This window comes from Aythya fuligula, chromosome 1 (assembly GCF_009819795.1).
Source record: "Aythya fuligula isolate bAytFul2 chromosome 1, bAytFul2.pri, whole genome shotgun sequence".
Taxonomy (NCBI): Eukaryota; Metazoa; Chordata; class Aves; order Anseriformes; family Anatidae; genus Aythya; species Aythya fuligula.
Window position 1 is genome coordinate 58,371,098 of NC_045559.1, and position 26,257 is coordinate 58,397,354.

At 40.4% G+C, this 26,257-nt stretch overlaps 1 protein-coding gene across 1 annotated transcript in view; it reads right to left on the reverse strand.

Annotated features, from left to right (window-relative positions):
* The window catches only part of STAB2 (stabilin 2), an 82,076-nt gene that overhangs the window by 53,076 nt on the left and 2,743 nt on the right, over window positions 1–26,257 (reverse strand). The window contains exons 3-17 of the mRNA XM_032182643.1: window positions 23,135–23,220; window positions 22,146–22,215; window positions 20,229–20,324; window positions 19,799–19,924; window positions 18,007–18,203; window positions 16,867–17,000; window positions 11,442–11,575; window positions 8,683–8,765; window positions 7,802–7,951; window positions 6,386–6,529; window positions 5,577–5,639; window positions 5,365–5,484; window positions 4,613–4,666; window positions 3,376–3,456; window positions 2,387–2,539 (exon numbers count right to left, since the gene is read on the reverse strand). Coding sequence (XP_032038534.1) covers window positions 2,387–2,539; window positions 3,376–3,456; window positions 4,613–4,666; window positions 5,365–5,484; window positions 5,577–5,639; window positions 6,386–6,529; window positions 7,802–7,951; window positions 8,683–8,765; window positions 11,442–11,575; window positions 16,867–17,000; window positions 18,007–18,203; window positions 19,799–19,924; window positions 20,229–20,324; window positions 22,146–22,215; window positions 23,135–23,220 — 1,691 coding nt within the window. The remainder of the gene's footprint in view (window positions 1–2,386; window positions 2,540–3,375; window positions 3,457–4,612; window positions 4,667–5,364; window positions 5,485–5,576; window positions 5,640–6,385; window positions 6,530–7,801; window positions 7,952–8,682; window positions 8,766–11,441; window positions 11,576–16,866; window positions 17,001–18,006; window positions 18,204–19,798; window positions 19,925–20,228; window positions 20,325–22,145; window positions 22,216–23,134; window positions 23,221–26,257) is intronic.

The following is a 26,257-nucleotide window of genomic DNA, read 5'->3' on the forward strand; positions in this document are numbered from 1 at the left end:
ACAGCTTGCACAGATACCCTAGATGGAGACAGTAAGGATTTTCATTTGACAAGGCATTGTACCATCTACTAAGACACATGCTTATGGAAAACAGACATTGTAAATTTTAAGTATGGCTTTCCTGTGAATTTTGACTGTTACGGCATGGATCTGGAACTGAACAGCAGCTATATCTGCTGGCTCCTTTTAAAGGCTTTTGGGGGCTGCCAGGTCTTTAAAAGAACCTGGCAGTCTCCTAAACAGAAGACAGCCGTGGTCACAAATGAATGGGTGTCCTTTGCTCAACATGGTATAATACATTAATTAAGATTGTCTGAGGATCTGGTGCAGTCTATATTTAACTTCTATAAGAATTTTTATTCCTTCCTAGGAAGACCACAAATCTGTACATGCTGTCTACATATGAGACTCAACTGAAATTTGTCTTGTATGTAAGCAGTGCCTCTGATGGCATTGCTCTCCCTGATACTCAGTTCTGCTCAGCATCACCTATCGCTTCCTTTCTCCACCTGGGATAGTCTCAGCCATGATGTGTACCTGCTCCTCCCTCTTCTGGAGGATGGAATTCCTCTCCCACAGCCACACCATAGGATGGGGACAGGGAAACGTGTCTGCATTTCTGTGCAATGTCTTGTTTCAGACCTCTGCCCATATTCAGCAGCAGACTAAGATACCATTTGTGCATGGAAGCATCTGAAGCACACATGCATATTCCCTGCCGCCAAGTCTGCTGTGGGAGTGAGGATCTCTGCGAGGAGGTAGAGAAGATGTCTGAGGACAGCTGCTGCTCCAGTGGTCAGAGGTCATACCAAGTCAGCCCAAGAGGTCAGCCCAAGTCCCCACACTCAGCATGTGCTGAGGAGCTGGAGTGCCTCCCGCGTGCTTCGTGAAACCATGAATAAGCAGTGCTCTTGTTCAGTTAAGCTTTTAGGAGTGCTGGACACTAATGCGTTTGTACTGTTTCAACCTGTTTTGAGTCTGGCAGTTATTACCAGTATTCAGGTGCAGCTGCGTGGATATGCGTGTGTTAGTGTAATAGTTCTGCCTTCAGGGATGTACAGTTGTTGCAGATGTGTGTAATTGCCAGGTCTTAACAAACCTTGTCACTTCTCTCTGGTACCACAAGTTGTATTTACAAGGTGGTATTGTTGTTTTCTGAGATGATCAAGATTCAAAATGTCAGCAAAGAATAGCAAAGCCATTGCTCCATTCAGGTATTCTCCTTGGCAGTAGTGCTCTGCTTTAAAGCCTTGGATATTAAACTGTATTTTTTAACTGTGCATGAAAATTTCAAAGCTGACAAAGTGCCTAACTTGAGTTTGAGGAAGCATTTTTGTGGCAGGTGTTATTTATTTTTTCTTTACATTGTTTTTCTCAGTCTTACATGAGGATTGAGCAATGCCAGAAATTGACTCTAGGTAGGTTTCTGGTAAGGAATTCAAATTACTGCAGTGTTCTAGGTATCAGTGCTGCTTGGTGCTCTGCCTGATTTATGGATATATTGTGCATGTGGCACTTTTGAGTCACTGCCAGAGGTAATAGTTCTTTGCTGCCAGCTCTTGTGTTTTCTTCATCAAATTTTGATGCTGTCCAGCTCTGCTGAGAATCTGTTTTGAGGCTGTGGTTCTGGGCTCTTGTAAGTTCAGCTGGTAATTGTTCTGCATTATTGTACCAGAACTGTTACTGGCCCAGATACGCGTTTGAACTCTGTCCAGTGAGTGCTCACAAGAGCCACACTTACTGCAAACTAAAAGCTCAGTTTGATGCCTGGGCTTCTTACCAGAAACAGCAGCATCTGTGTGTTACCAAGTGTAAATGCTTGTAATGTGTTACCAAACTGAACAAGATATGTCAACTCCAACCTCAAACATTCTGTGACTCTTTGAAATCCAATCACTGAAATACAGAATAGTTTTATAAATCCTAATTTGAAGAAAACTGGCAGAAAGTAGAGCTAGGAGAAGTCTTGGCTTCTGAAAATCACAGATTTCTCATATACTGATATTAAATCAGGTATTTTAACTTGATTCCTTATTCTACATAGTTAGTAGAAATTAAAATATGGATCTTAAGTAGATTTCCTGGGAACTTGTCATTGCTTAAGGTGCACTTCTATGCACAAGAGGGATGCAATAACTGATGGAGAATGCTTGACCAGAGACAACATATTTAAAGGACTAGTGCAGGAACTAGATGAATCTTAATGATATTGGGTGTACTCAAATGAGTGCCCTGTTTGCAAATTATCTGTGCTGCACTGCTAACCAGGTGGCTATATTTCATTGGTATACTGATTTTCCATTTTTTATGCATGTTACATGGAGTAGTTGAAAGCTATTGATTTTTATTTTTTTATTTTTTTATTTTTTTTTTGTAATTCCCTTACCATTGTGATTTGACTGCTTGTCTCATCACACCGATGTGGTAGAATTGGAATGATGGTGGGTGGGATAAGAACTCCTGCTAGGGTATGAATGCGACCATTTTTTGCAACAATGTCTGTTTCTTCCATTTCTTCTCCGCTCACCAAGACTTGTCCCTATAAAACAATAAATTATTATTAATAATAAAGCTTATAGCTTCTCAATTTCTGATATTTTTTTTTTGTAGTCATATTTCTCACTTTTAATTGTAAAATTAATCATTTACTCTAGATTTTTTTACCATTTAGTAATGCAAGAAGGATGCCTAAGTTGTCCATTTTCTTTGGTATCTATTTGGTCTATGGCAGAGGCCTCTAACGTTTCCCTCTTAATCTGCATTGTTATCCTGTGGAGCTGGTGACTAAAAGACTGGCCAATAGGAAGACCACTGATGGCTCCAGGACCCTGGTAAAAGCAGACATAGCCTTGGGTTCTGTGGTGCCCTCTTTGACAAAGGAGCAAAGTGGGATTTTCTCTAGAATGTTCACATTTTGGCTAAAATATGCAAAGAACAGAAGGGAATTCAATATACTGAGAAGTCTGCTTCAGCAAAAGCACTAACTGGCAAAGTAACACTTTTTAAAAGTGCTCACTGTGTTCATCAGGATCAGAGAATATAGTGTTAAAAGGAATGAAAAATATCTATATACACACTGAGAAGTCTTTAAAATAATTCCAAAAACTAGACAGAGCATAAATAAGGACCATTCCTGTACTGGGGCTAATCATAAGAAAAGACTGCAGGCTGTCCTTACGTACCAGTCATTTGCCCTATACCCTTTACAGTACTAGTCTCTAGCAGTTTCTGGGTATGGCAGGCTGGAAATTTCTGCCTCATTACAGCAAGTAATTTCTCTGATGTTCCTCCTAGCCTCCCTGTTTCCCCTCCACATAAAAACAGCTGCCAAGCTCAGAGGGAGCTGGTCACTTGCAAAAGCTGCCTTGGACTTACAGTGCTGGTCCTGTTAAAGTGAAGGAACTGCTTCGCCATGCTTCGGATGTGCTCTATTGAGATGAGGCTGGCAGCCTCTAGCTGAAATGAATATAAGTTGATTAAAATAAATGTAACATCATTATTCTTTTCAAGTCCAGATGGATTTCACAAGAAAGAACACCTTTATCTTTGGGGTGAGCAAATTACTGTATTTTTTTTTTTCCTAGCCCTGTGGGCAGCCTTGCATTGGCTAAACTGTTAGCATAACGAAGTTAGAATGATTATTTTAAACTTCAGCTGAGCTTGCTGCAAATGAACAGCTTGTTGCTCAAAAGTACATTAATATTCCCTCTTATCTATAGCATTCAGTTTAAGTAAAGTTATCACCTCTCCCTAAAAATAGCCCTGTTTGCATCCTTAGACTGTCATAGAAATGGCAGTGCTGATATCCCGTGCAAGGGTGCATGGGTCTTGTGCTGTGGACAGAGGGTCACCTTTGCCTTGGGCCCTGTCTGTGAGGATTTGTGAGCATGTCCTTCCTTCCTCAAAGCAGGGGCTGAGGTGGGAATGAGCTTCACCCTCTTCCAGCTTCAGGTGGTGGTGGGGTTGCTGGCTTCTGCTTTTTTGCTTTTTGTTTCCAGCACAGAAAGGAATAGAAATACAGGGAGCTTTTTTAGAAGATAACAAAACCACCCCTCTCTGATAAATGGAAGACAGATGCTAATCTTTGCAGAATTGGATCAGAGAGTGCTTTATTTCAATAGCAAGTCTTCTCTTCCTGCTAATCCTTCCTGCAGCCCTACTAGGCTGACAGCACCCCCAACAGGTTCAGGATGCCTTTGTGCATGTGTGTGTGTATACACACACACACACACATATATATATATACTTATATTTTACTGCATGGGCCAAGTCTTTCAATATACCAAAAGGTATTTTTAAAAGTAGAAATAGTTCCATGCATGGAACGCATTAGTGTTACACAAGGGTTTTTATTTGTCATGATTTGAGAACTACCCCATGTCTCCTGCCAGGGTTTTACTTAGATTGGTAGGCCTGGGGTAAAAGGCTTGTGTTCTCTGTTAGGGGCCTGTAGGTGTGACTGCCCTTAGCAAAGGCACTGCTGCCCTCCTTTGAAGCCTTGCTGTGGGGTGCACTGAGTGGATGTCATTTTTTGAAAACCACTGCCTTCAGAGTGGCAAAAGATCTGAAAATGCTGTTAATGCCCCTGAGCCAGTAAATCATCCACACTCACCTCGGCATTGGAAACAATGTGATATCGGACTAGCTCCAGCAGCTTCCATGAACCCTGCAAAAATGAGAAAGAGGACTTCTTAGCCCAGCATGAGTAAGGCAAACACAACCTGGCCCATGAGAGGGCATGGGCATGAGGTCACCAGCTGAAGCTGGAAACTTCTGAGTCAGTGGTGGTGCTCAGCTCATGGCACGTGTCCTGCCAGTCCATGCCCTTGTCCCCCTGTCTTTTTTTTTTTTTTTTTCTTTTTCAACATGGGCCTTTCACATGCTACAAGCCATCCCTGGTTTCCCCAGAACAAAAGCACTCCCTCCTCTCAGCCCTCATCGAATTGTGTGTCCACTGGCAGAGGCAGGGAGTACCCAGGGGACATGATGCTGAGGTCCTTCTACCAGTAGCAACCCCAATCAGTAGGGCCCCTGTGGCACCTACTGCCATTGATCATTCCCAACAGGGGTGATGCCTCCTGTGGCAGAGTTTGGGTCTTTGCCAGGCAGCCATCAGGGCTGGGCTGTCAGGACAACAGCAAGTGAGCAGGGACCTGGTGCGGGGGCCTTGGCATCACTTCATATGATGGTAGGCCCCAAATCTTATTCCTCTGTAGTATATTCCTGATCTTTGTTAGATAGCTTAAGCCTTGATCTCCTTAAGTTAAATGAATGCTAAAGCTGGAATACTACATATGTATGCATCTACTTTATATTCCACTCACATATCTACTTAGAACAATTTGCTCTATTGAAAGTCTGTACCTCTGCAGAAAGCAGGTAATCCATAGCCTCAGCTTTCATATTATTCAGAGCTCCATTACTTGGAACGAAGACTGTGTAAGGTCTGTTCTCCTGCTGTAAATCCATTCCCAGGCCAGTTTTCTGTTTAGGTTTACAAATAAAAGTGAAATTACATATTAATTTTGGAAAAGATCCTGAAATAATTGTATGGAATTGCTTTTCTGAATCGTTACCTCTATCAAAGATGTGAATTGGCTGTATTTTCCATTATCTTGAAGCACTGACATTATGGTTTCCTAAAATAAGATGAACATAAGATTTATTTTAGTTGGGTTACTTAAAATGAATGGCAGTTCTTATAAGACAGTTTTTGAATTACTCTATGGCTCTCAGTTATTAGAGATCTGAATATATTTGTGTCTTCGTGTGGATGTGCTGTTTGGAAACAACTGAGGTGGTACAGTCTTCTAGTCTTCATGCAATGCTGGCTTAGAGTTAGAGTTTGTCATTGTTCTGAAATACTGTGTGGGCACAGAACATATAAATGTGTGTGTTATTATTTTTGCATTCTCAATGAAAAAGGACAGAGGGAGAAAATATTCACAAAAACAGCACGTAAATGGTGAACACTAAGCTGGGCACTAAAAATCCCAAAGCATCCCAAATTATAAGTTTTTGTAATTTTAGCCTTTGGGGCGTCTGTGTATGTGTGTGCTGGTTTGAATACAAGTTTTGCCTGGAATCTGTCCAAATGTTCCTTGTTCTAGGTTGTTCTATTCAGTGAAATGTACTGATTATGAATGAACAGCTCAAATGCAGTGAGTACAACCTTGTCTGTGGACCAGCTTGGCAAAAGAACAAGTGTCTGTCTACCTTAGAAACTGTATTGCTACTTTCCACCTTGAAGGTTGTTTCTCTGAGTTGATGTGCATTGTCTCAGTAGTTTGTCTAGCTGCTGTTAGTCACAGTCCTTTGCATTAAATGAATGTAAAACTGTTGTAAAAGAAAGTCCAACACTGTATGTGTATAGCATACGTCTCACCTCTTTGTTGCTTTCAAATGTTGGCTCTATGTTGTCCATGGATTTGTCAACAATGTGCAAAATTCCATTGGAAGCAATAATATCACCCTGTAAAAGTTTTCCTTTCCTCTTTCCCCCCTGGATTCTAATTCTTAGTTGATTATCCTGAAAGAAGACAGACAGTGAGTAGTGAGCTCTTTATCGTGGAATGACAACAGGTGGAGTATGCATGTTGAATAATATCTAACAGCTGCTGCCATCGCCAACATCTGGGCCATTTAAATCTGGGGAGGCTAAAGGTTGCTTCCAATGCCTATCAAGGAAATGGAAAACAATCCTTTGAATTTGGATTGGAACTATGTTATTTTGTTTCAGAACAGCAAAGTTTGGCAGAGAAGCAGGTATGGGGGAGTGAGCTGTTAGCAGCATACCTGAGAGAACTCTGATGACTCTTAATAATAAAAATCTGGGAGGAAATGATTTAAAATGTGATTGCAGTGAATGGGTCAACTCCCATAATCTTAAGGGACTACAAACCATTTCCTTATATTATATGTATATTTAAAACAACAAAATGTTGCTGATTGTGCACTGTTCTGAAGCCTGCAGGAAGCTAGCAGGCCTCAGACAGCAATAATATTTTCCTGTTACAAATGGAATGTATGCTCATTAAAGAAATACAATAGATCTCTTTTCTTAGATGTCACTGATTTACTAGAAAACATGAGAAGTACTTTATTTTAGCCCTTACACAGGCTCAAGCCATTAACAGATATTTAGTGGACCAAGAACAATAGCTCTTAAAAAATCTAATAAAATCTGTTATAACAGCTGTAGAGAATACATTTTTGAAACCATGGCATCAGACTGCCCTAATGTTTGCTAACATCAAATAGACAGGCTTGTGTTGAACTTTATCCCACATTTTTCATGATAAATTGCCACGTGAATTTTATTTATGTTGAAGACTTCTGTTTCCTGCATTGTTCAAAGGATGCCCAGGCTGATACTCAGTGGAAGGTGGGATCTACAATGCAGTCAGTGCTTGCTCTGTGTGAGCTGAACACGGCGTTTCCAGCATAAGATCTGGGCTTTTACCTCCCCACACCACCTCATAGTTTTTGTGCTCTTTTAATGCCCCTTTTAGCTCTGATGGCTAAAATGTCCCCTCTAGCTCTGTTGGCTATGTCAGCAGATTTAAGATGACTTAAGATGAGCTGAATTACTCTACATTTTAGAGCTGTAGTTACTCAGCAATGATGCAATTCTAAAAGTAACTTTTGTTTTCACTGATTTTGTTGCCAGTGAGGTTTTAAGTTTCTGCAGCCTGATGGCTCACAGAGGAAAGATGATTTATACTGATGTTTTGAATTAAACGTCAATTAGATGTTTTGAATTAAAACAGTGAAGTAGTATCCTTGCTGGAAGGCCACTTACCTTTTCTCCCCTTGATATCTCTCCTGACTTGCCAGTCAAAGTATATATTACATTAGTATTATTCAAGCTACTGGTATCCAATTGACCAGCAATTATATGGAGTTTCACAAAGTATTGTGCTTTCAGTTTATTGCTCAGAAGGTCCTTTATCTAGAAGAAGAGAAGAGAAGAGATGTATTTCAATACAGGATTCATCTTAAATAAATAAAAAAATCATAGTGTTTTTTTCCTCCAACTGTTAAATTCTGAAATGAAATGTTTTCTTCTGAAGTGAGGTGATAGTCTGAACAAAGTAAAGTCTGAACTTGGTTTCAGTTCAGATTCCATTCCTATGTACCTGCATGTGTGGTAAGTAGTGCCTCAAAGAGTTGTCCTGACCTTTGGTGGAACGTCCTGTATGTTAAGCCCTTTAAAATGAGGCTACTTTTTTTTAAAAAAAAAAAAAAAAAAAAAAAAAAAAAAAAAAAAAAACACAAACAAGCAGAAAAACAAACTACAAACAAAAAAAAAAAAACATAACCAAACCACCCCACCAGCAAAAGCACTTTTAAAAAAAATTGCTCTTATACAAAGGGTTACTTTTAGGTCTTCCTGTTGAAAATTCAGCTCTTGATTCAAGTGAAAAACCCTCAAACATCTATGTGGGACAATCCAAAATTTACTTAAAACACGACTACATTCTACTCTGACTCACCAAACTATTTTGCTTGTATTTCAAATAGTAAAAAGACAGTCTCTGGTCTCTAGACTTGAATGGTATGCCAGAAGTATACTACAGCAAAAAGTTCTGAATCTGTTGAATCAAAGTGCTTTCAATGCAGATTAGATTTCTGAGCGAGATAAATCTCTCTCATTCAAAACCCTTGTTGTTGTTTACTTACATTGATACCTTTGAGTCCCCTGTTTGTTGGTACAAGCACGGTAAATGGTCCCAGGTTACTCAATGGCCATTCATAGACATTTTCTTATAAGGAGAGGAGAAAAAAAGATAATTGAGTATTTAAAAGCTCATTAAAGGAAGGAACTCAATATTCTGTGTGAGGTATGAAAGGGCAGAACAAGCAACTATAGTATCTGTGATTATGAAATGTTAATTTAAGATTCTAGAAGATGAACTGTTGAAAGACAGTGGAATGTTAATCCAGCTGCTGCTGCGTATTAAACCCAGGATGAGGCAAAATACTCAGAATGCTTTTAGTACCCTGGATTCCATAGCATGCAAGCCAGGATGATGGCCACGAAAACAGCACTGCTTTAGAGCTGTGCTTTTGCAGGGAAATGTCTTCCTGATTTAAATCAATTCGGGCTTCATGGGATAAGGGATATGTGGTTGACAACCTGCTGGTAATGCAAATATCAGCAAACACATAGCTGGAAATAAAAGCTGATGCACTGCAAGTTAATTAGTTTGCTTGCTACCCAGATGGTATTTCCATTTCCAAGACAGACAGAGAAGACTACTGAGTCTGTAGCTGAAGCCATTAAATATTTCTAATAATCAGTTCTTTTCTCAGAGTTTTGAAATTAGAAGTGGGGAAAAAAAAGCATCTTTATAGTCATGATGGGTATGTTGTACCACAGGATATATCTTAAAATTAATACACTGTCTGGACTATTCTGCTTTATATTCTTAGTTTTTGAAAGACATTAATGTGGAGTGAATATACTGTAAAATAACCTATGCAGTTAATGTGTCTTTATAGTTGCTGGCTGGTGAATCATATGGCACATTTAAGTCCAAAATTTAACCAAATAACATAACATTTGGATTGTTGTTGACAAATGGTGGCACTCAGCATGCCACGCACTTTTCAGACACAGAAGGAGAAACACAGAGAAATTTCAACTTAGCTCTCACTGCTGAGGCAATGGATATCTGTTTTCAGTGCTAAATATAAAGGCAATTGCCATTTTTTTTCCTTGGCCAGCTATGTAGGATTCTTACTCTATTCTCGTTGGTAATTGAGGGCCTTTTTTTCTTAGTTGCTGGGCTCAGTGAGAAGAACTAAGCAAATTATATTAAACAGGAGGGATTTCTTCATATTTGTAAATCTAATTCCAAAATCCATCTTGATTCTAGCAGTGTTTGTTCCTGGCTCAAATTTTTGACACTGCAAAGATAAAGATCTGGTGGTAAAGATAGTTCTGTTCTCTTCACAGGGTGGCTGCAATAACTGCTAAAGGCTGGACTCATTTCTTTGGATGCCTCTTTGCTATTGTGCCACAATTGTAAACAGATATGAACATCTTTGAGGAGGGTGAGTCATCTAGCTAGCTAAAAGAATCCTTTAATTTTTTTTTCCTATACTTTTTTACCATTTTATTTGAGAGTTCACAAATAATTTGTCTTTAATTTCCCAAGAAAAGCTCTGTGTACAAATGCACGTTTTCTAAAATCTTTGTCCTGCCATCAGAAATTCCTTCTGCTGCCACCATCCTTCCTGCTTAGTGCTTTCTGGGATATTTCCTTATGTTGCTCTCCTGTTGCATTTCCAAACCTCATAAATACCAAGGATTTGCAGCTCATCTGATTATAGGATTGCATTTGTCCTGAATAATAAAATTCAGCTACAAAGGAAGTATTTGGATCTGCCTTGGAAATGGATTTTACATTATGATCTAATTTAAGTAGTTAACACCTTTCCCCCCATTTCTTGAATTTCATCATTTTTATCTGATATGTTATCACTGCTTTGTACAATTAGATGATATGCAGGCCAATGACAGCTTTGGGTGTTATGGCATGATGGATATAACTTTATTATTAGATAGTGTGGGATAATATGAGTTTTAAATTTAAAATTAAACCCCCAAATGTGCTAAAGCGTGGCTGAAGAATTTGCTTCTCTATGCCTTACTATGTTATTAAAATACTTTCCTAAAACAAGGGTAACAAAACAGATTAAATTTATGTTAGAAAATGCCAAGGCACTGAGTTTGAAACACTCCTTTGAGGGGGATTGTGGTTTAGCAGGATTTTTGTCGAATACAAGCAGAATTTCTGATGGAGAAATGGCTGCTCTGCAGCTGGCAGTCCTATCCTGCAGCTCTGCAGGACATCTCAGGTGCTTTGGTGGTGGACATCTCATCCATGAGCCATAATGGGCTCCACCTCTCTCTGCAGACAATTTAGAAACCTGGAGATACCTGTCCCCCAGCTGCGGCCAAGGTGCTCTAGGGTGGATCAGAAGGGAGGTCCTGAGGGTGACAAAGACTGGATAGTGATGGTTTCTTCCCCTCTCCACTCTACTTTTTCCTGGTGAAAGCAATGCCACTGTTGATGGCTGGAAAAGAGGGACCCAGCTGGTAACTGTGATGTTTTGGTGGATTCCCGTGCTTTGTTCTCTATTAAATATCAGTTATCCAAAGCAATGGGGCTAGGGATGGAGAGGATTTTATCCTATGGGGCAAAACCCACTGGTCGTACCAAATCATGTGTGAGGAATCATGGGAGCATATTTAGCACTTCTGCTTGGAAATTTTTGGAGATTGCTTAACGTGGTGAGCAAAGGCAGCTCTAAGTGGCCAGAGGGAGCCTGTGGTGGTCAGTGTGCACTGTGTCATGCCATTGGTGGCACGATCCTGCTGCCAGGGATGTGGTGAGGAAGACAGTGCAGGAGGTGACCGTTTGCTCGCTTACCCATGAGTGATAAGGCAGATGTCAGCTTGCCTTGCCACCGTCCTCCCACTTCGGTGTTCAGGTCTTGGAGGCGCTCCATGATGCTTCCGTAGCACACAAACCCGTTCCCCACAAAGCCCCTCTGGCACGTACACCTGTGAAGGGATTGTCACTTTAGCTGTGTGTTGATGCACTGTGGGGTCAGTAAGGCTCTGGCTAAGCATGCTCCAGGTGTTATTAACTACTTCTCTGAAGGCTTATTCAGGGACAATAATGTATTTTAGTTTTGCATCTTTCCTTCAGCATGCTGTAAGGTAACAGTTGCTAGTGGGATGGTATATGCATTTTGTCATTTAATGGGTAATTATATTAATGTTTTTTTTCATCACTTGGCTAGCTGTAAATTTCCCTTGCTCATGTAGCCACTTCCGTGGCTTACATCAAACCTTGACTCAGCAGTGTGATGGATGTGAAACTGCATTACTTTGCAGTAAGAGTGCCCTTAAATCCCAGCTATTTAAAGAATTATAGCTGTGTGAGCAGTGGCTTAGTGTGTTATATGTGCAGGTGTGTAGGGAAGCGTGGTGGCCACTTGCCTGACATGATGTCCTTCTGTCAGCTGGGCAGTGGTGTGTTAGTGGTGTCTGTCTTGCAGGGCCTTTTTGACAGGGGGCTCTGGCTATGTGATGCCCTTGGCCATGGTGCAGTGTGGGGCCTCCCATCCCCTTTGGGGTTCCTGAATGTGATGGTCGCTGAAGCCCAGCAAGCCATGGAGCCTGCCTGCCCATGGGCAAGGAGAGGCTGTGGTGGAACGGTGTGAGGTGTCACCCCCACAGCAGTGGGGAGGTGATGTAAAGCTTTAAGCCTCCAGTCACTCCTGGTGGCTTGGCAGGAGTAATGGTGGTTACATATAAAGGGGGTGGTGGCAGCTCATAGAAAAGATGTGGCAGGGGTGTCAGTCCTTTCAATAAAGCAAAGTGATTGAATGTGTTACAATGACTTTTAAGCAACACAACCGTTTTGGGCAATGACACTGGTATTTTAACATTATCTTTCTTCTGAAGCTGCAGAAGCATGAAATCTCATGCTTCTTCCGATGTATAAGTTGTGCTGCTGCTGTGTCTGTACTGGCAAGAGCACGTCATCTGTGACACCCTGGCTGTCCCATGGGGATGCCAGCCTGTGAGCGGTGTCAGTGATGCGTGGTAGACCCAGCCCTATGTACTTCCAGGGCAGCCTTGGGTTGTGTTGCCCAGATGAGTGATGGGCAAAACCTTGAGAAGAACTCAACAGCCTTGCAGCCTGGAGGTGGGCTGTGTTTAGGGTGATGTGTTGCAGCCAAGGGAAAATCTAAAGGAAATTTATGGAAAAGCAACCCTGAGTGTCAACCTGTCATTTTCCATCTCATAAGGGAGGAAACACATGAAAATTGGACTTAAAAGCCATGAAAAGCTCAGTGTTCAAGAGAGGTGGGGAAGAAATTGTTGGTCGTTGACAGGGTTGACGCGTGCTTGTATTAGGTGCTGATGGGTACAAGTGGTTGTGATTTTCAACAAGCAACTGACCTTGCATGTGCCTCGACCTTGTGTCAGCCTGGCTATGGACAAGGAGAGGTGATCAGTATTTTCTGAAAATCTGGGCTCTTGAAGCCTGCCTCAGAGTGAGCAGCTACCAACACCTGCAGTTTTTGCCAGTCAGCAATTTCTGTTGCACCCTTCAGAAATGCTGCACCTAGGGTATGAGCTGGAAGTGTCAGCTCTGTGATTTACTCATCTCCAGGGCTAAAATTAAAGCGGGCACTTGTCAACATGTAGCATGCACAGAAAGAAATTCTAACTATATTTAGGAGGCTAAACAACTATATTTGGCTAAACAACTGTGTTGCCAAACGTTGGCTTTTAATAATGCTTTTCCTAATCAAGTCTCCAGCATGTTCAGTATTTATGTAAGCCCTATCCATAATGACACATCCATGTGGACTTTTTAATTATTATTATTTTTAGTATCAAACTATATATATTTTTAGGTATCAAACATTATTCCACACAACTGAAAAATCTCCTTTATATAACTAATGACCTAACCATTTCCATGTGCTGGCTGTTACGTACACAGATTTGCCAATCACAGAAGTATCAACCTGATGCCAAGTTAACTCCTGTTTGCTATGTTAGTTCTCATGTCTGCATGGAAATAGTCTTTACCATAGCTATTTTCTTGATGATAGCAATCTTATTCTAAAATCTCCACAGTCCCTGCAAACTGATGAGGTTGCATATGTACTCAGGGGGATATAAGCTAGGATTTTGGCCAGGAGGCTCAAGCTTTTATTCTTTCTGGTCATGGGTAAAAATAGCAGCCTAGAAGCATTGTAACTTGTTAGAATGCAACTTGGATGGTGAGACACCTTCTTTTTAAGGGGATCTCTTGGGTAGAGGGTAAGACTGCAGCCCTGATGAAGGGTTTGGGGCTGGGAGGTAGAAGCAATTCCTCCTTGGGGGCTGACCCCTTTCTTCTGTGGTGGTGGAGACTGATGGGGTAAATATCACTATACTGATGTACGTAGCCCCCTTCACTTCTGAGTGGAGAAGGAAAACCTGAGGCCTTAAAGAAGCTGAGGAGCGGTTTAATAGAAAAAAAAAGAAACCACCCTTGAAATACTGAACAAATTAGATCAAGGTTTCAAAATAAATCTCTCTTTTTCAGCAAACAACCATAAAAGAAGAGAGAGGTTAAACACTAAATTTTTGGCTATCACTTCCAGGGGTACAATGAACTGCAGAAATACCTACCTAGTTTGAAATTAATTTTCTGAGGAAAATACTGCTTATAAGAGAGTATGAGCCCAGTAACATGGTTTGGATTTGCCTTCAAAGGAAAGCATTTAGCAAGTACAGAGTAGCACTTATCTCAGGGGCTTGAGGCCTTCAACCTGACTACCATCTCACCCTCTTCAGTGCAGTCATTTACTCTGTGTGGTTGGGATAAGGAAGGACCAGCTAGGTAGTTGTCTCCATTGATTTTGTCTTAGTTTGCCTGGAGGGTCTGGTTTACAACTCATACTGTGTATGGCCGGACAGGTTTTGCTTTGAATGCGTTGTGTACTACAAGGGCTGGGTGTCTCTGAAGAGGAACAGATTTATAAAAAAGTCTTGCTGGACGATTTAAACTGAGTTGTTTGTTCTCATGATACGATGCATGGACAGCATAGGAAAAAGACTGGGGAGCTGCCACAACTTGAGTTTACCTAAGAAGAGGAGCAGAATTATATCTTTCTGGAAAAGGGAAGCTCAGCTTTCCATCTCCATTTATTTTAATCTATTTTAAAAAGGGGGGTTTTCTTTATGAAGCTACTAATTTCTACGCTGAAGACAGAGTCAGAGTAAAAATTATAGTGGAATTTGAAAAGAAAATAAAGGGAGATCAGCTGAGGGAAAGCTTGTTCAGTTTGGAAACCAGAGAAGTTACAGTCTAACATTCAATGTAATTCTGCACCAGCTGAAGCTTCATAGTTTCTGGGCAAGGCTGTACCTAATTACTTGCTGAAGCAGCGCTATGGAAAGTGTCAGCACTCATTCAGAAAAGATCTATTTAGGAGCAGAAACAGAGATGATCTTGATTTTCCAAGAGGTTGCTTTGTTATGTTCATAAACTTTAAACATTTGTATTTTCTACATGTTTATGTAAGTACAAATAATTTGATTCTGGAGAAATCAGAAGCAACAATATGTGGGAAGTCATTTAAAAACTAAAATAAATGGAAGGGAATAAACTTGGGTTTGTGGACTCACTACAGCTCTTTGTTTTAGAAGTTTGAAAACCAACCAAGCAAAAAACTGCAAAAGCATATCCACAGAACCCCCCCTCCCTAACCCCAAATACATTTAAAATCTGGGCTGCAGCCAAAATACTTTTACATGTATCAGAAACAATTTAATGTGTTCACATTTGCTAATTATTTTCTTTGCAAATTTCCTATTTTGTAAATGGATTCACCTTAACTGGAAATTATTCAGTACAGCTTCTCTTTTTGCCAAGTAGACAGGAGTGGGATTCAACTCATATTAAAACTTTCTTCTGTTTTATTTTTGCTGTTAAAGGTCATGAAGTGAATGACATGCAAGGCATTTGTTTGCTTTTTTCAGTAACAAGTCATACATTTTTACTGTCATAAATTTTAAAATTAAAAAACAAAACAAAAAAACAGCTGTTGAAAATTAACTTGCAACAGTGAAAAAGTGATGCTGTAGGAAGGAAAGGTGCTGATTTGTGTGATGTGGAATTTGTTTTTAATCTTTCAACTCATGAAAATTAGCATTTTAGTCTTAATTTCACATAGAAATACTCTCTGATCTTTAAAGTTTTACACCTGGCTCTGCTGGTGTGCTGCAGCAGCCAAGTGTACTTTTGAGTACTACAATATGCTGCGGAAATGAGCCAGGGGATATTCTAGAGAAATTTGTCGGAAATGCACGATAGCTTACACAAAAGGCAATGTTAATTCTTAACTATAAGAAAAAGCTCAATAATGATGCAAGCACTGACAATAAGAATGCTTTCCCATGTGAACACTTGCTGTCTGTAAATCTATAAAAATAAATAATTTGTTCCCCAACTTACAACTGATGGCCTAATTTGTCTTTCAAATTGTAATTCTCAGCTCCCGAAATCTAGCACTTCTGGGACACCTCTGTAGACTCAGTACTAGCTGTCACTGGCCTATAAAAACATGTAATTCCAGTTTTTTGTTTTAATACAGCGTTGCTAAGTCCAGTGTTAAAGCCAACTTTCCTCCTAACATCTGCTTAGCAAATTTCTGTACAGGAAAACAAATTCTGACAGAAGTTGCACAGCTTCCCACATGCTTTGAGGAATCTGCGGAGGCGGGTGTTGCTTTCACAGCATGGGGAACAGATGCCCTGGTTGTATCTGCATTAGTATACTAAAAAGGGCCAGAGCTCCAGTGCTGTCCTGGGATAATTAATGCTGATTAATTTTTAGCATGCTGCCTGGCATGGTTCTGGCGCACACAACGTTTTCCCAGGCAATGCCCAAGCACAGCTGAAGGGATAGCATGTGCCAGGGACCTCTGCCAAGAGGCAGTTACTCTTCTTTGGAGGAGGAAGAGTATTTAGCTGTGAGCCAGACCACGCTGCTTGCCCTCAGGAACAGAAAAAAGGTTTTGGTCCTTATTTACTAATGTGGAAATGACCTCTGAGAGCTAATAAAAATAAACCTTAATAGGCATTAGTGATTGGACTGATGAAATTAAGCATGTCCTAACTGGTTCACCCTAACCCCATTAAATCCCATAATTTGTGCTTGATAATGAAACTATTAATGATAACTTCAGGAGGTTTTCATCCACTGGATTTATTTTAACTGCATGCTTACTACAGGAGGAGGGAGAAACTGGGTGAAAGCTTTAAAAAGCAAAAAGACTTACGTGATCTGTCCTGGTGCAACCATTGAACATTTAGCTTTTTTGTGACAGGTGTTGTTTGTTTCACAAATGTCTATCATGCTGCATCCTTTCCCAGGTACAAAGTTTGTATAATGCTCCTTGCATTCACAGTGGGACTACATCAGAAGGATGGAAGAGGAGAGAGAAAAATCAGACATGCACAAACTGTAGGTTTCAGCATACTTTCTGCTACTAGGATTTAAAAAAATTGAAAACTTTCAAAGCCTTAGTTAATCACCTGGTGAGTTTAGTTGCAAGTATAAAGCTTATCCCTATTTATCTAACTCCCTTTGAGGCTTTACCCACTCCAGAAAACTACTGACACTCAGTTAAAGCCCTTTAGAATCAATTCTGTGACCAGAAAACATTTAAAATCAGCGTGGATAGGTTAAAGCCTCTGCTCCCACAGTCCTCTGACTTTTGAGTCCTCTCAAAAGAAGTGCCAAAGCACATTATTTACTGGTGAGGCGTATCAGCAGTACACACCAGCCCGCGTTTGCCAGCCACGTGCAGCTTGCTGAAAAACCCCCAAATGGAGAAACTTATATGACCATGAGCTTCAGGACAACCCTGGGTAACTTTTCTGCTCCTCAGGGTGTCCAGGCAAGACAGGCATGGTCTACAGATGTTTTGCTTTCTCAGTGTCAGGAGTACAACAGAGAAATTTGAGCCAGTTCCCGATAGCATGAATGCTATGCAGTCTTTACATGGTGCCATTCATCAGTAGTTCTGAAAGACCCAAATTATGCTAACTTTAGGTGTTTAGCTGCAGTATCCGTGTGAGGACCTTACTGGTCCTTGCAGTCACAGAAATTTAACTCTGAGAAGCTTCATTTCGGTGCCTCCATTTAGAGGAAACAAATTTGAGCCAAAACATTCCACAGAAAAAGACCACACTAATGTCATTCCCATCTTCAGAGGGAAACACACTAGCATGTGTAGATAGAGAAAGAAATGGGGTCCCTCCTGGCCACCTGCAAGGCTTATGCCAAAGCCAGGAGTAGATCTTGGCTTCCCTGAGGCCTGTGCCTGTACCCTCATGGCTTCTTTCTGGAGACAATGCAATTTCTTTCCGTGGGCAGCTGACAAAGGAAACATCTGAAGCACAAGTTCAACACTAACCTTTCCTGGGCCATCATATATGCAAATGGTAGACTGTGCAGGGCAGTTCCCGTATATTGCTTGGCACGGGTCTATGGGTAAGCAGACTTGACCATCCCCTTTGTATCCTTCTTGACAGGCACATTTGTGGTGATTTGGTCCAAGGTAAATGCAGTTGGCATTAGGATCACAGACCTTTTTGGAGCATGGGTTGATAGCTTGAAGAAAAAAAAAAAAAGTAAAGGAATTATTGTCCACCACTCTAAAACTGAAGACAAGGATTTGCTCAAGCATCTCTATGTCAAACAAAGCCCGGGCAGACTAAACTTCTCATAACAGCCAAGTCTGAAGTATCGTGGCGACATAAAGACAGGAGGGAGGAATGTGTTTATACTAACGTACTAACATAGCAACTGTTTGCTTTTGTACAGAAATGATCTCTTAACTTGGCAAATTGTGTTATAAACAGATTAAAAGATATAATGTGCTCATTAAAATATTACAACTATTTTCCTGTTCTGTGGTGGATTTTAACTACAGTACGTCAGGTATGTGATATGAAGTCAGTAAAGGCTTTAAGTGTGTGCTAGATCAGTTGGAAACTATTTCTCAATACAATAGGTCTGCTGTTTTCTTTCCGGTAATTAAACAATATAATGTCAACCATTCAGCTGTATGGAAAACTGGCCAGCAAGTTCTTTAGTTGTGTCTTCCACACTGTTGTAGGTTCAGGACTGGACTGGAAGCTCACTGTTTATTTCCAGGAGCTGTTTTTTCTTTTTTCCAAGTCAATGGCATTGTTTGTCCTTGTTCATATTCCAGCAGTGCTTGGAGAGCTTCTTTAGACACCTTTGTGTCCAGTTTAGGACACAGTCAAGCACATCTTGCAGCTGGAAGGGTGGTACTTGCCGTCATCCCCTCTCCTCCTTGTCCCTTTTGTACCCCTCAGCTGGGACTGAGAGAGTTGGCAATGCTCAGCTTCACTCTCTCAAGCCTTCTCTTTTGTTCTGGTGCAAAATCACACGTGCACACATTTCTGTGCTCAAACTGACCATGAACAATGCCACCTCCCAGATGAGTTGGGGCAATCACTGCTATCCTCTGTTACATAGTTCTGCTGGAGCTGCTTGTCCTCAAGAGGTAAGGCTGCTAGCATCCTTCTCTGCTGGTTGCTTGTCTGTGTTGCCTACTAGTAGAACCTTGCATTCCCTGAGAAGTCACTTTCTGATGTCCTGCTATTGGATGGTGGTCAAGTCTACTCAGAGAGGACTACCACACAGGACCAAGAGATGCCAGAGTTAGGACCAAGAGATCCCAAGAGGTGACTCAGTATCCATGTGAAAGAACTTCATGGTGAGGGTGACAGCACTGGAACAGGCTGCCCAGGGAGGTTGTGGAGTCTCCTACTCTAGGGATCTTCAAGGCCTGTCTGGACACCTACCTGGGCAACCTGCTCTCAGGAACCTGCTTTGGCAGGAAGGTTGGACCCAATGATCTCTTGAGGTCCCTTCCAACCCCTACAATTCTGTGATTCTGTGATCCATGCTATGCCTTTTAAGGGGGCTTACTAGGTTTATTCTGGTTGTATGGACTGAAGTTTATGAGCAGTTGGACTGATGTGCATCTGGAGCACATTTTAGTGCTTTGCTTCATCTGGAAGGAATCTAGCTTGTGCACCTGAGACTGCTTTGATATGTGAACCCAAGAACAGTTACGTCAAGATGATGGTGAGATTTGCTTCAGAAGTGTTTAATATCTGAACTGTAATAATGATGTTGTTCCCAAAGAACCCAGTTACATTAAAATTACTCACGTTCACAATGTGTACCGTCCCCGTGGTAGTTGGGCAGACATGTGCATTGCAATCTTCTGCCATCCTCATCTGAGATGGTGCATCTTGAGTTTGCAGGGCACCGCAAGGCCTCGCATTCAGCTATTGCTGAGGGACAGAGGGTGACAGATTAAGCTGTCTGCATACTCCTGTTCCAGGAGACATTTCAGCTTTCAGTATACCAGCTGAAAGTCCACCTGGCTCGGGGACCATCCATCCCATCAATCCCCATCTTTATTCTGGTGATTGAAGGGGTGACAATGGTTATGGAAGTTCACGGGCAGGGTTTGAGGTTCAGTGTATGTCTAATTGCTTAAGTAAATAACCTGAGACTAATTTTACATTTGTCCTCACCAAGTCTAACTGTATCAGAGCCATTGAATATAACTTATATAGAAAACAGCCTACTTACGCTGATCACAGCTGAGTCCTTGGTATCCAGACAAGCAAGTGCATCTTCCATCCCCTGTAATTCCACTGTTGCACACTCCATGAACACAGTTGCAAACTATATGGAGAGATGAATTGGCTTTAATGAATAAGGATGGTGTTTGGAAAGACATCATTAGTGGTTACCCATAGCAAATAGTGTCCTGGCCAACAGCTGTTAAATATTACAAAGCACAATTTTCAAACCAAGCTTTGATCAGACTTCATGAATTACAGGTTTCCATTAATGAGAAGATCAAAACTCGTAGCTGCATATATCAGCAAATAAGAGATACTGATTTTTGCAGTCTGGTATAATAGCCTGAGGGCCTGAAAATCTTCAGGATGTGTTAAATATAAGACTTATAAGACTTATAAGCAGTGATGATAGTTTACCCCCTTCCCTTTACAAACATATGCCATGTTCATGTAAATTGCCTATCTTAATTAATTTTTAATACTTTACCTGTGTTAGTAGTCCTACTACAAAAAGGAGAAACTTCTAAGGTATTGTAGAAAAGCAGTTAGTCACAAATGCACGGTAATTGTAGGTACTTAGAAAACTTGGATAAGCTCAAATATCTGCAAGCTGAAGTGTAAAATGATCCTTAAATTAAAATGTAGTTGAATCCTTCAGCAGCTGCTTGGAAAATAATTACATTTGCAATACTGAATTCATTCAAGTACCCTAATTTTATGAAAACGTCTCAGTTGCCTTTCTGTGTATCAACACTGGCATCCAGTGGACGGCTGGTGGAAAAAGAACCTTTAAATCAGCCGTGGTGTAGGATTAGTATAGAAAGGCCATCACAGATTATTTAAAGTGAGGCTGTTCATGACTCTTTTTTAGGAGTAACTTGATGCAGTTCTTGAGGGAACAAAAGTGTTTTATTTAGAGATAAACAGCTATTACTGCTTAAGAAAGCAGGCGATTTTGTGAACTTGTATAACGCTCATTAGGGTTGAGGAAGATAAGTAAAATAGTAGAAATCATTAAGAAACAGGCAAAATAGGAAAATATACAAATGTATACACTTGTGACCTATTTTAATTTTAAATAGTGCAAATAGCTCAGATCCTTCCCTCAATGTCCCACTACTCCTAATAGAAGTATGGCCAGTGTGATCAAAAAAACACCCCACAACTAAACAAAAGCTACCCTTTTTCACAGTTTTCACTGAATTATGGAGCTCCATGGCACACAACATTGTGGAGACCAAGAGCAGAACTAGATTTAGAAACAAGGTACATAATTCCTGGAGGATGGTCCAACAGGAGCCATTAATTTCAATACCACATGAGTATTTCATGCCCTATACAGATGTTCTAATTAGCAGATGAATTTAAAAGTCATACCAAAACACTGTATACCACTATAAATTCTGCATTGATATGTTCCTGTCCAATATTTTGTAAGCACCGTTTAGATCAAGTAAATGCAAATCCATCATTTAGGATGAAAACTGGGTGACAGGATAACAGGGTGGCATACTGCAGGAACACAAAAATAATTCTAATCCCAAATTTATTTGACTGTTGGCTAAAAAAAAAAGATATTTAAGATAAGATTAAAATATTTTTGTAGTGCTACACTGACAGTGTTCTCTGCATGACTCTGAGTTGAATGGAGGACTTGTTAGTGTTAGGTCAGAGGTTGGACTTGATGATCTTGAGGTCTCTTCCAACCTAGACAATTCTGTAATTCTGTGAATCCAGTCCCTCTATGAATGAGAAATTGAGTAGCTGCCTGTTTTCTTTCCCTGTTGTATTTCTTGAAGCAGAGAGCAGCTCCTGGTGGGAAACTAAATGCCCTTCTCGTTTCACTGTGATATCTTAGTGTCTGAATACAGCTTGCACTCACCTGCTTTTCCCCATTTCAATACAGAAAGCTTAAACTTACCTGATGTGCACTGAGGACCAAATAAATTCTCCTCAGCACATTTTTCACAGGCTGTCCCACCAAATCCTTTCTGTGAATTACAGAATGGAAATAAAAACTTAAATCTCTCATCTGTATATAGACAGACAGATAAACAGTTAGTAGCCTGGAAGCAACATCTTTAGCTTCCAAAAAAACCCCAAAGCACACTACCACCAAGAACAAAACAAAACAAAACAAAAAGTCAGTCAGCAAATCAGAAATGACCACTGAGATTTAGAAAATGTTCTTTTGAATAATTTTTTCTCTGCTTTTCTTCTTCTTTTTTTTTTTTTTTTTAACTTTACACTTGAAATCATATCACATTTTGAATATCAAACAATAATTAATTAACAATAATTAACAATAAAATAACTAATTAACAATAGAGAATGATAATCAAGCCTAAGGCCCAAATCATTTCTGTAATTGTTAGGTTGTATTTCTTGACTATTTCTTATCCTTTCAACATTTCACACGTCGCCAAAGGATATGATTTTGATGTAATGGAAAGATTGACCAGTAGAGGAGGAGGTAAAAAAGATTTGAGTTGTGTTTTTTTTTTTTTTTTTAATATTTTTACTAAATGTATTAAGCAGTGCACACTGTACTCTCAGAGAAACATATTGAGAGTATAGTCCCAAATACAATTATTTCTAATTAGGGCAAGTAGTCATAACTAGCAGCACACATTAAAAGATAGAACTCAAACCACGTATTTCAGGAAAACAAAATGGAAGAACCCTCTAATAATTTTACCTGAATATGCCTAAGTCTACAAAAATAATACTATGAATTTTAGTGTGAACCAGACAAAAAATGAACTCCAAGCAGGCCACCTCTGCTATTTTTGAAATACTCTCATGTACGCAATGTAGCATGTACTATTTTATGTACTAATATTTATTATTATTTCTTAGTGGCATTTATATACTGAAGTTATATTTTTTCCTTTATGAGAAAGGCTGTACCTGACAAATGCATGTTCCATCCCCTTTTATGCCCTCGGAGCAGCGTCCTCTCCCATTGCATGGTGATGCAGCTCCTCCTGGACATGCTGGAAATGATGATGTATAAGTGATCAGTCACCTTGCTCTGACCCTTCTGCCCCACTTGAATGTTTGGGTGAGGACCTTGGAGGCTGTGGGGCTTTGGGCCAGGCAGGGTGATCAGGTGATGGCTGCTGTTTTGCATCTGCATCACTTGGCTTCACCAGAGACCATCGCCACTCTCTAGTATGGAAAGTTTAAGCTAGTTCTGCAATCAAGGGATTACAAAAGAATAGAATTCTTATTCTAAAGTGCAGCACTGATTTAGTCCCTTCTGATTTACCTCTATCGTCCTCTAAACTGTTAGATTGCTTAACAGAAGTGACGTTTGCATGACCGCTTCTTTGGTACGTTAATACAACTGACTGATTGAGAACTTGCTGTCAGGATCATATTTAATGGTAAGCTAAGGTTTAAATAAGCCTTGCTGCAACACGTGGCCTGTCCTCCCCTCCTCTCTTCCTCTCAATTGCATTTGATATATCTGGAAAGTTCCTCCCTCATACATCCTTTAAGACTGTGATGTTTGATTCAACCCCCCCTAGAAATTAAAATATGAGTATCTCATGACCCACTTCTCTCCTATGGGCTGTGGTCACTACTAACATTTGGGTGCCAAAGATGTGGTATGTTCAGATCCTCTGATGCTAAAACTGTGATTATAGGTGGTGGTACACTAGGGGAGACAACGTCTGACCACAAACCCCAGCCAGATGGAGGGGATTAGAAACAATGATTGCATTTCCAAATCAAAGTAGTTTAATTTATGGCTAAGATTTTTCAATATCCATGTTTTTAATAAGAGATTACCTATAGAAAACACATATCAGAGTAGTTTTTAGTCAGATTGTTCTGTCAGGTTTTTCCTTCCATTGGGAATATCCTTATTTTTAAGTCACGCAGCCTCTCTGTGGAAATGATTTATTAACTCCCTTGCATAAGCCCTTCCATCCTGTCAGCCTAGCTGGAGTTGCCATTAGGCACCATAATCCTCATGCAGGTGGTATCTAAATGTAGGAAACTCCTATTGCCCTTGTAGGTGCTCTGCTGTACATTACTGGTGGATTTATTGCTTATAGAGTCTTGGTTGGTTCCATGTGTGCTGGAGTGGACAGCACTGGATTTATGCTCCCACTGGGGAACGTAATCCTTATTTAGAGTGGTTACGTGACTCGGAAGTTCACATGAAAATGAATTTGATTAGTGTGGAGTGATGAGCAAATAAGTGTATGTGTGTATGTGTACACCTAATTTTAGTGAAGGCTTTGGCTTTATAACACTGTCAATTTTTCTCTGTTTATTTCTTGATGAGTTTGTGAGGTCTGTTGGATTTGAGTAAGCTCCTCAGGAAAAATCAGTACTTTTAAAGGTAAAAATCTGAATCTGGTTCATCTCATATATGCTGAAACAAAAGTGTTTATTAAGAATTGTGATGAAATAACCAGGAACAAGGTAAAGGGACAAGTACATATACTTTAATCTCTAAAGTAGCTTTTAGTGAATCTTTAGGTATGGTGTGACAGGTATATGGATCTTTAGGACTGATGAGGATGCAAACTCTTTAATGTTTGCTATCGAATGAAAACAATTTCAACTGCACTGATACTTCTATTAAGCGTGCAAAGATAAAGAAAACTCAAAGTTAATGATGTAAATTCCAGGAAAGTACACTTCAAAACTGCTGACAAGACAGTGTTTTGCTGTTGGTATTCATTCCACTTCCCCTTGTCTTCACTACCTTGTCTCCTGTTTTGATACCACCACCAAGGGACAGCTTTATCAGAAGCTTAGCAAATTACCGCATTGTTCAACAAGTTTAGTTAGGCAGATAAAGCACTTCCTCTCCTCTCGCTCACGGTGCGGCAGGAGGCAGCGCCAGGGCTCTACTCTGGGACACCAGCATGACACGGGGTGACACTGGCATGGTCACCTGGCCCAGCCCTGGTGTTTGGGAGAATTTGGTTTCTGTTGAGGATGCTTTTCAAAAAGTAGTAAAAAAGAGATGTTTCTGCTTACCTCTTTACAAATACAGGAGTTTGCAGGGCAAATCTTTATGCCTAGCTCATAAAAGCTTAAATCTATCAGTGTTTTTTTTTTTTTTTTTTCTTTTTTTCTCATAGAGTTTAGTTTTGCTTTCTTAAGTGCTTTCAAATGCATCCTCTTCTTGGATTACGTATCTTCTCCAGCTCCCTGCACTGAAGCACTTGTAAAGATATAGTTTGAACCATATCCTTTGATAGAATTTGGTGTATTATCTTTCCTCTTGACCTTTTGTTTTAAACTTTTTTATTCTTGCAATGCTTTCCCCCCAATTGCCCATACTGTGCACATTTGGTTTTGTACCCAGGCTTTTGATCGGAATCATGTAAATATGTGCCCAGTGTGGCAACATGAGATGTGGTAGGAGTGGCTCACACTGGAGCTCATAGCTGACACACGTTGGCCATACAAACTCTGCCAGCTTTGGCTTCTGCAGTTGGATGAGATGGAGAGAAATTAGTTGTCTCTATAAAACTATATTCTTGCTGGCCTGGTGGAGCCAATTAAGGTTCTGACCAGGCAGGTGCACAGTGATAGTGTCAGAAAGCTGTGCTCTTTTCCCCTCTGCTTTTCTGTTTTATCCTGATGTCTGTTTACAGAAGGATGTCTCATTTGCTCAGGGCACTTAGTAGGGAGGGAAACAGACGAAATATTTTTCATTCATGCCATGTGTTACAGTAAGTGCTATCGTTTAAGGAAATCAAAGCAGTATTTAAGACCTAATTCTGTCATTGCCATCAGATATTAAAGGTGAAGTAAACTCCTAGTCAGGATTTTTTCTTCCAGTCTCAGGAAGGACAGGTTTTCCTCCAAGCATTTCAAGGCATGTTGTATGGTCTTACAGAGACTGTGATAACGCAGAGAGCTATTTTCTTCCTCCAAATGACAGCAGAAACAATGCTGAGACCTTGATTTTTAGAAGAGTTGCTTTCTGAGGCCAGGAAATATGCCTGAAGGAAGAGGGGGCCTCCTTGCTCCTGCAGCCTCTGTCTGCAGCAGGGCAGA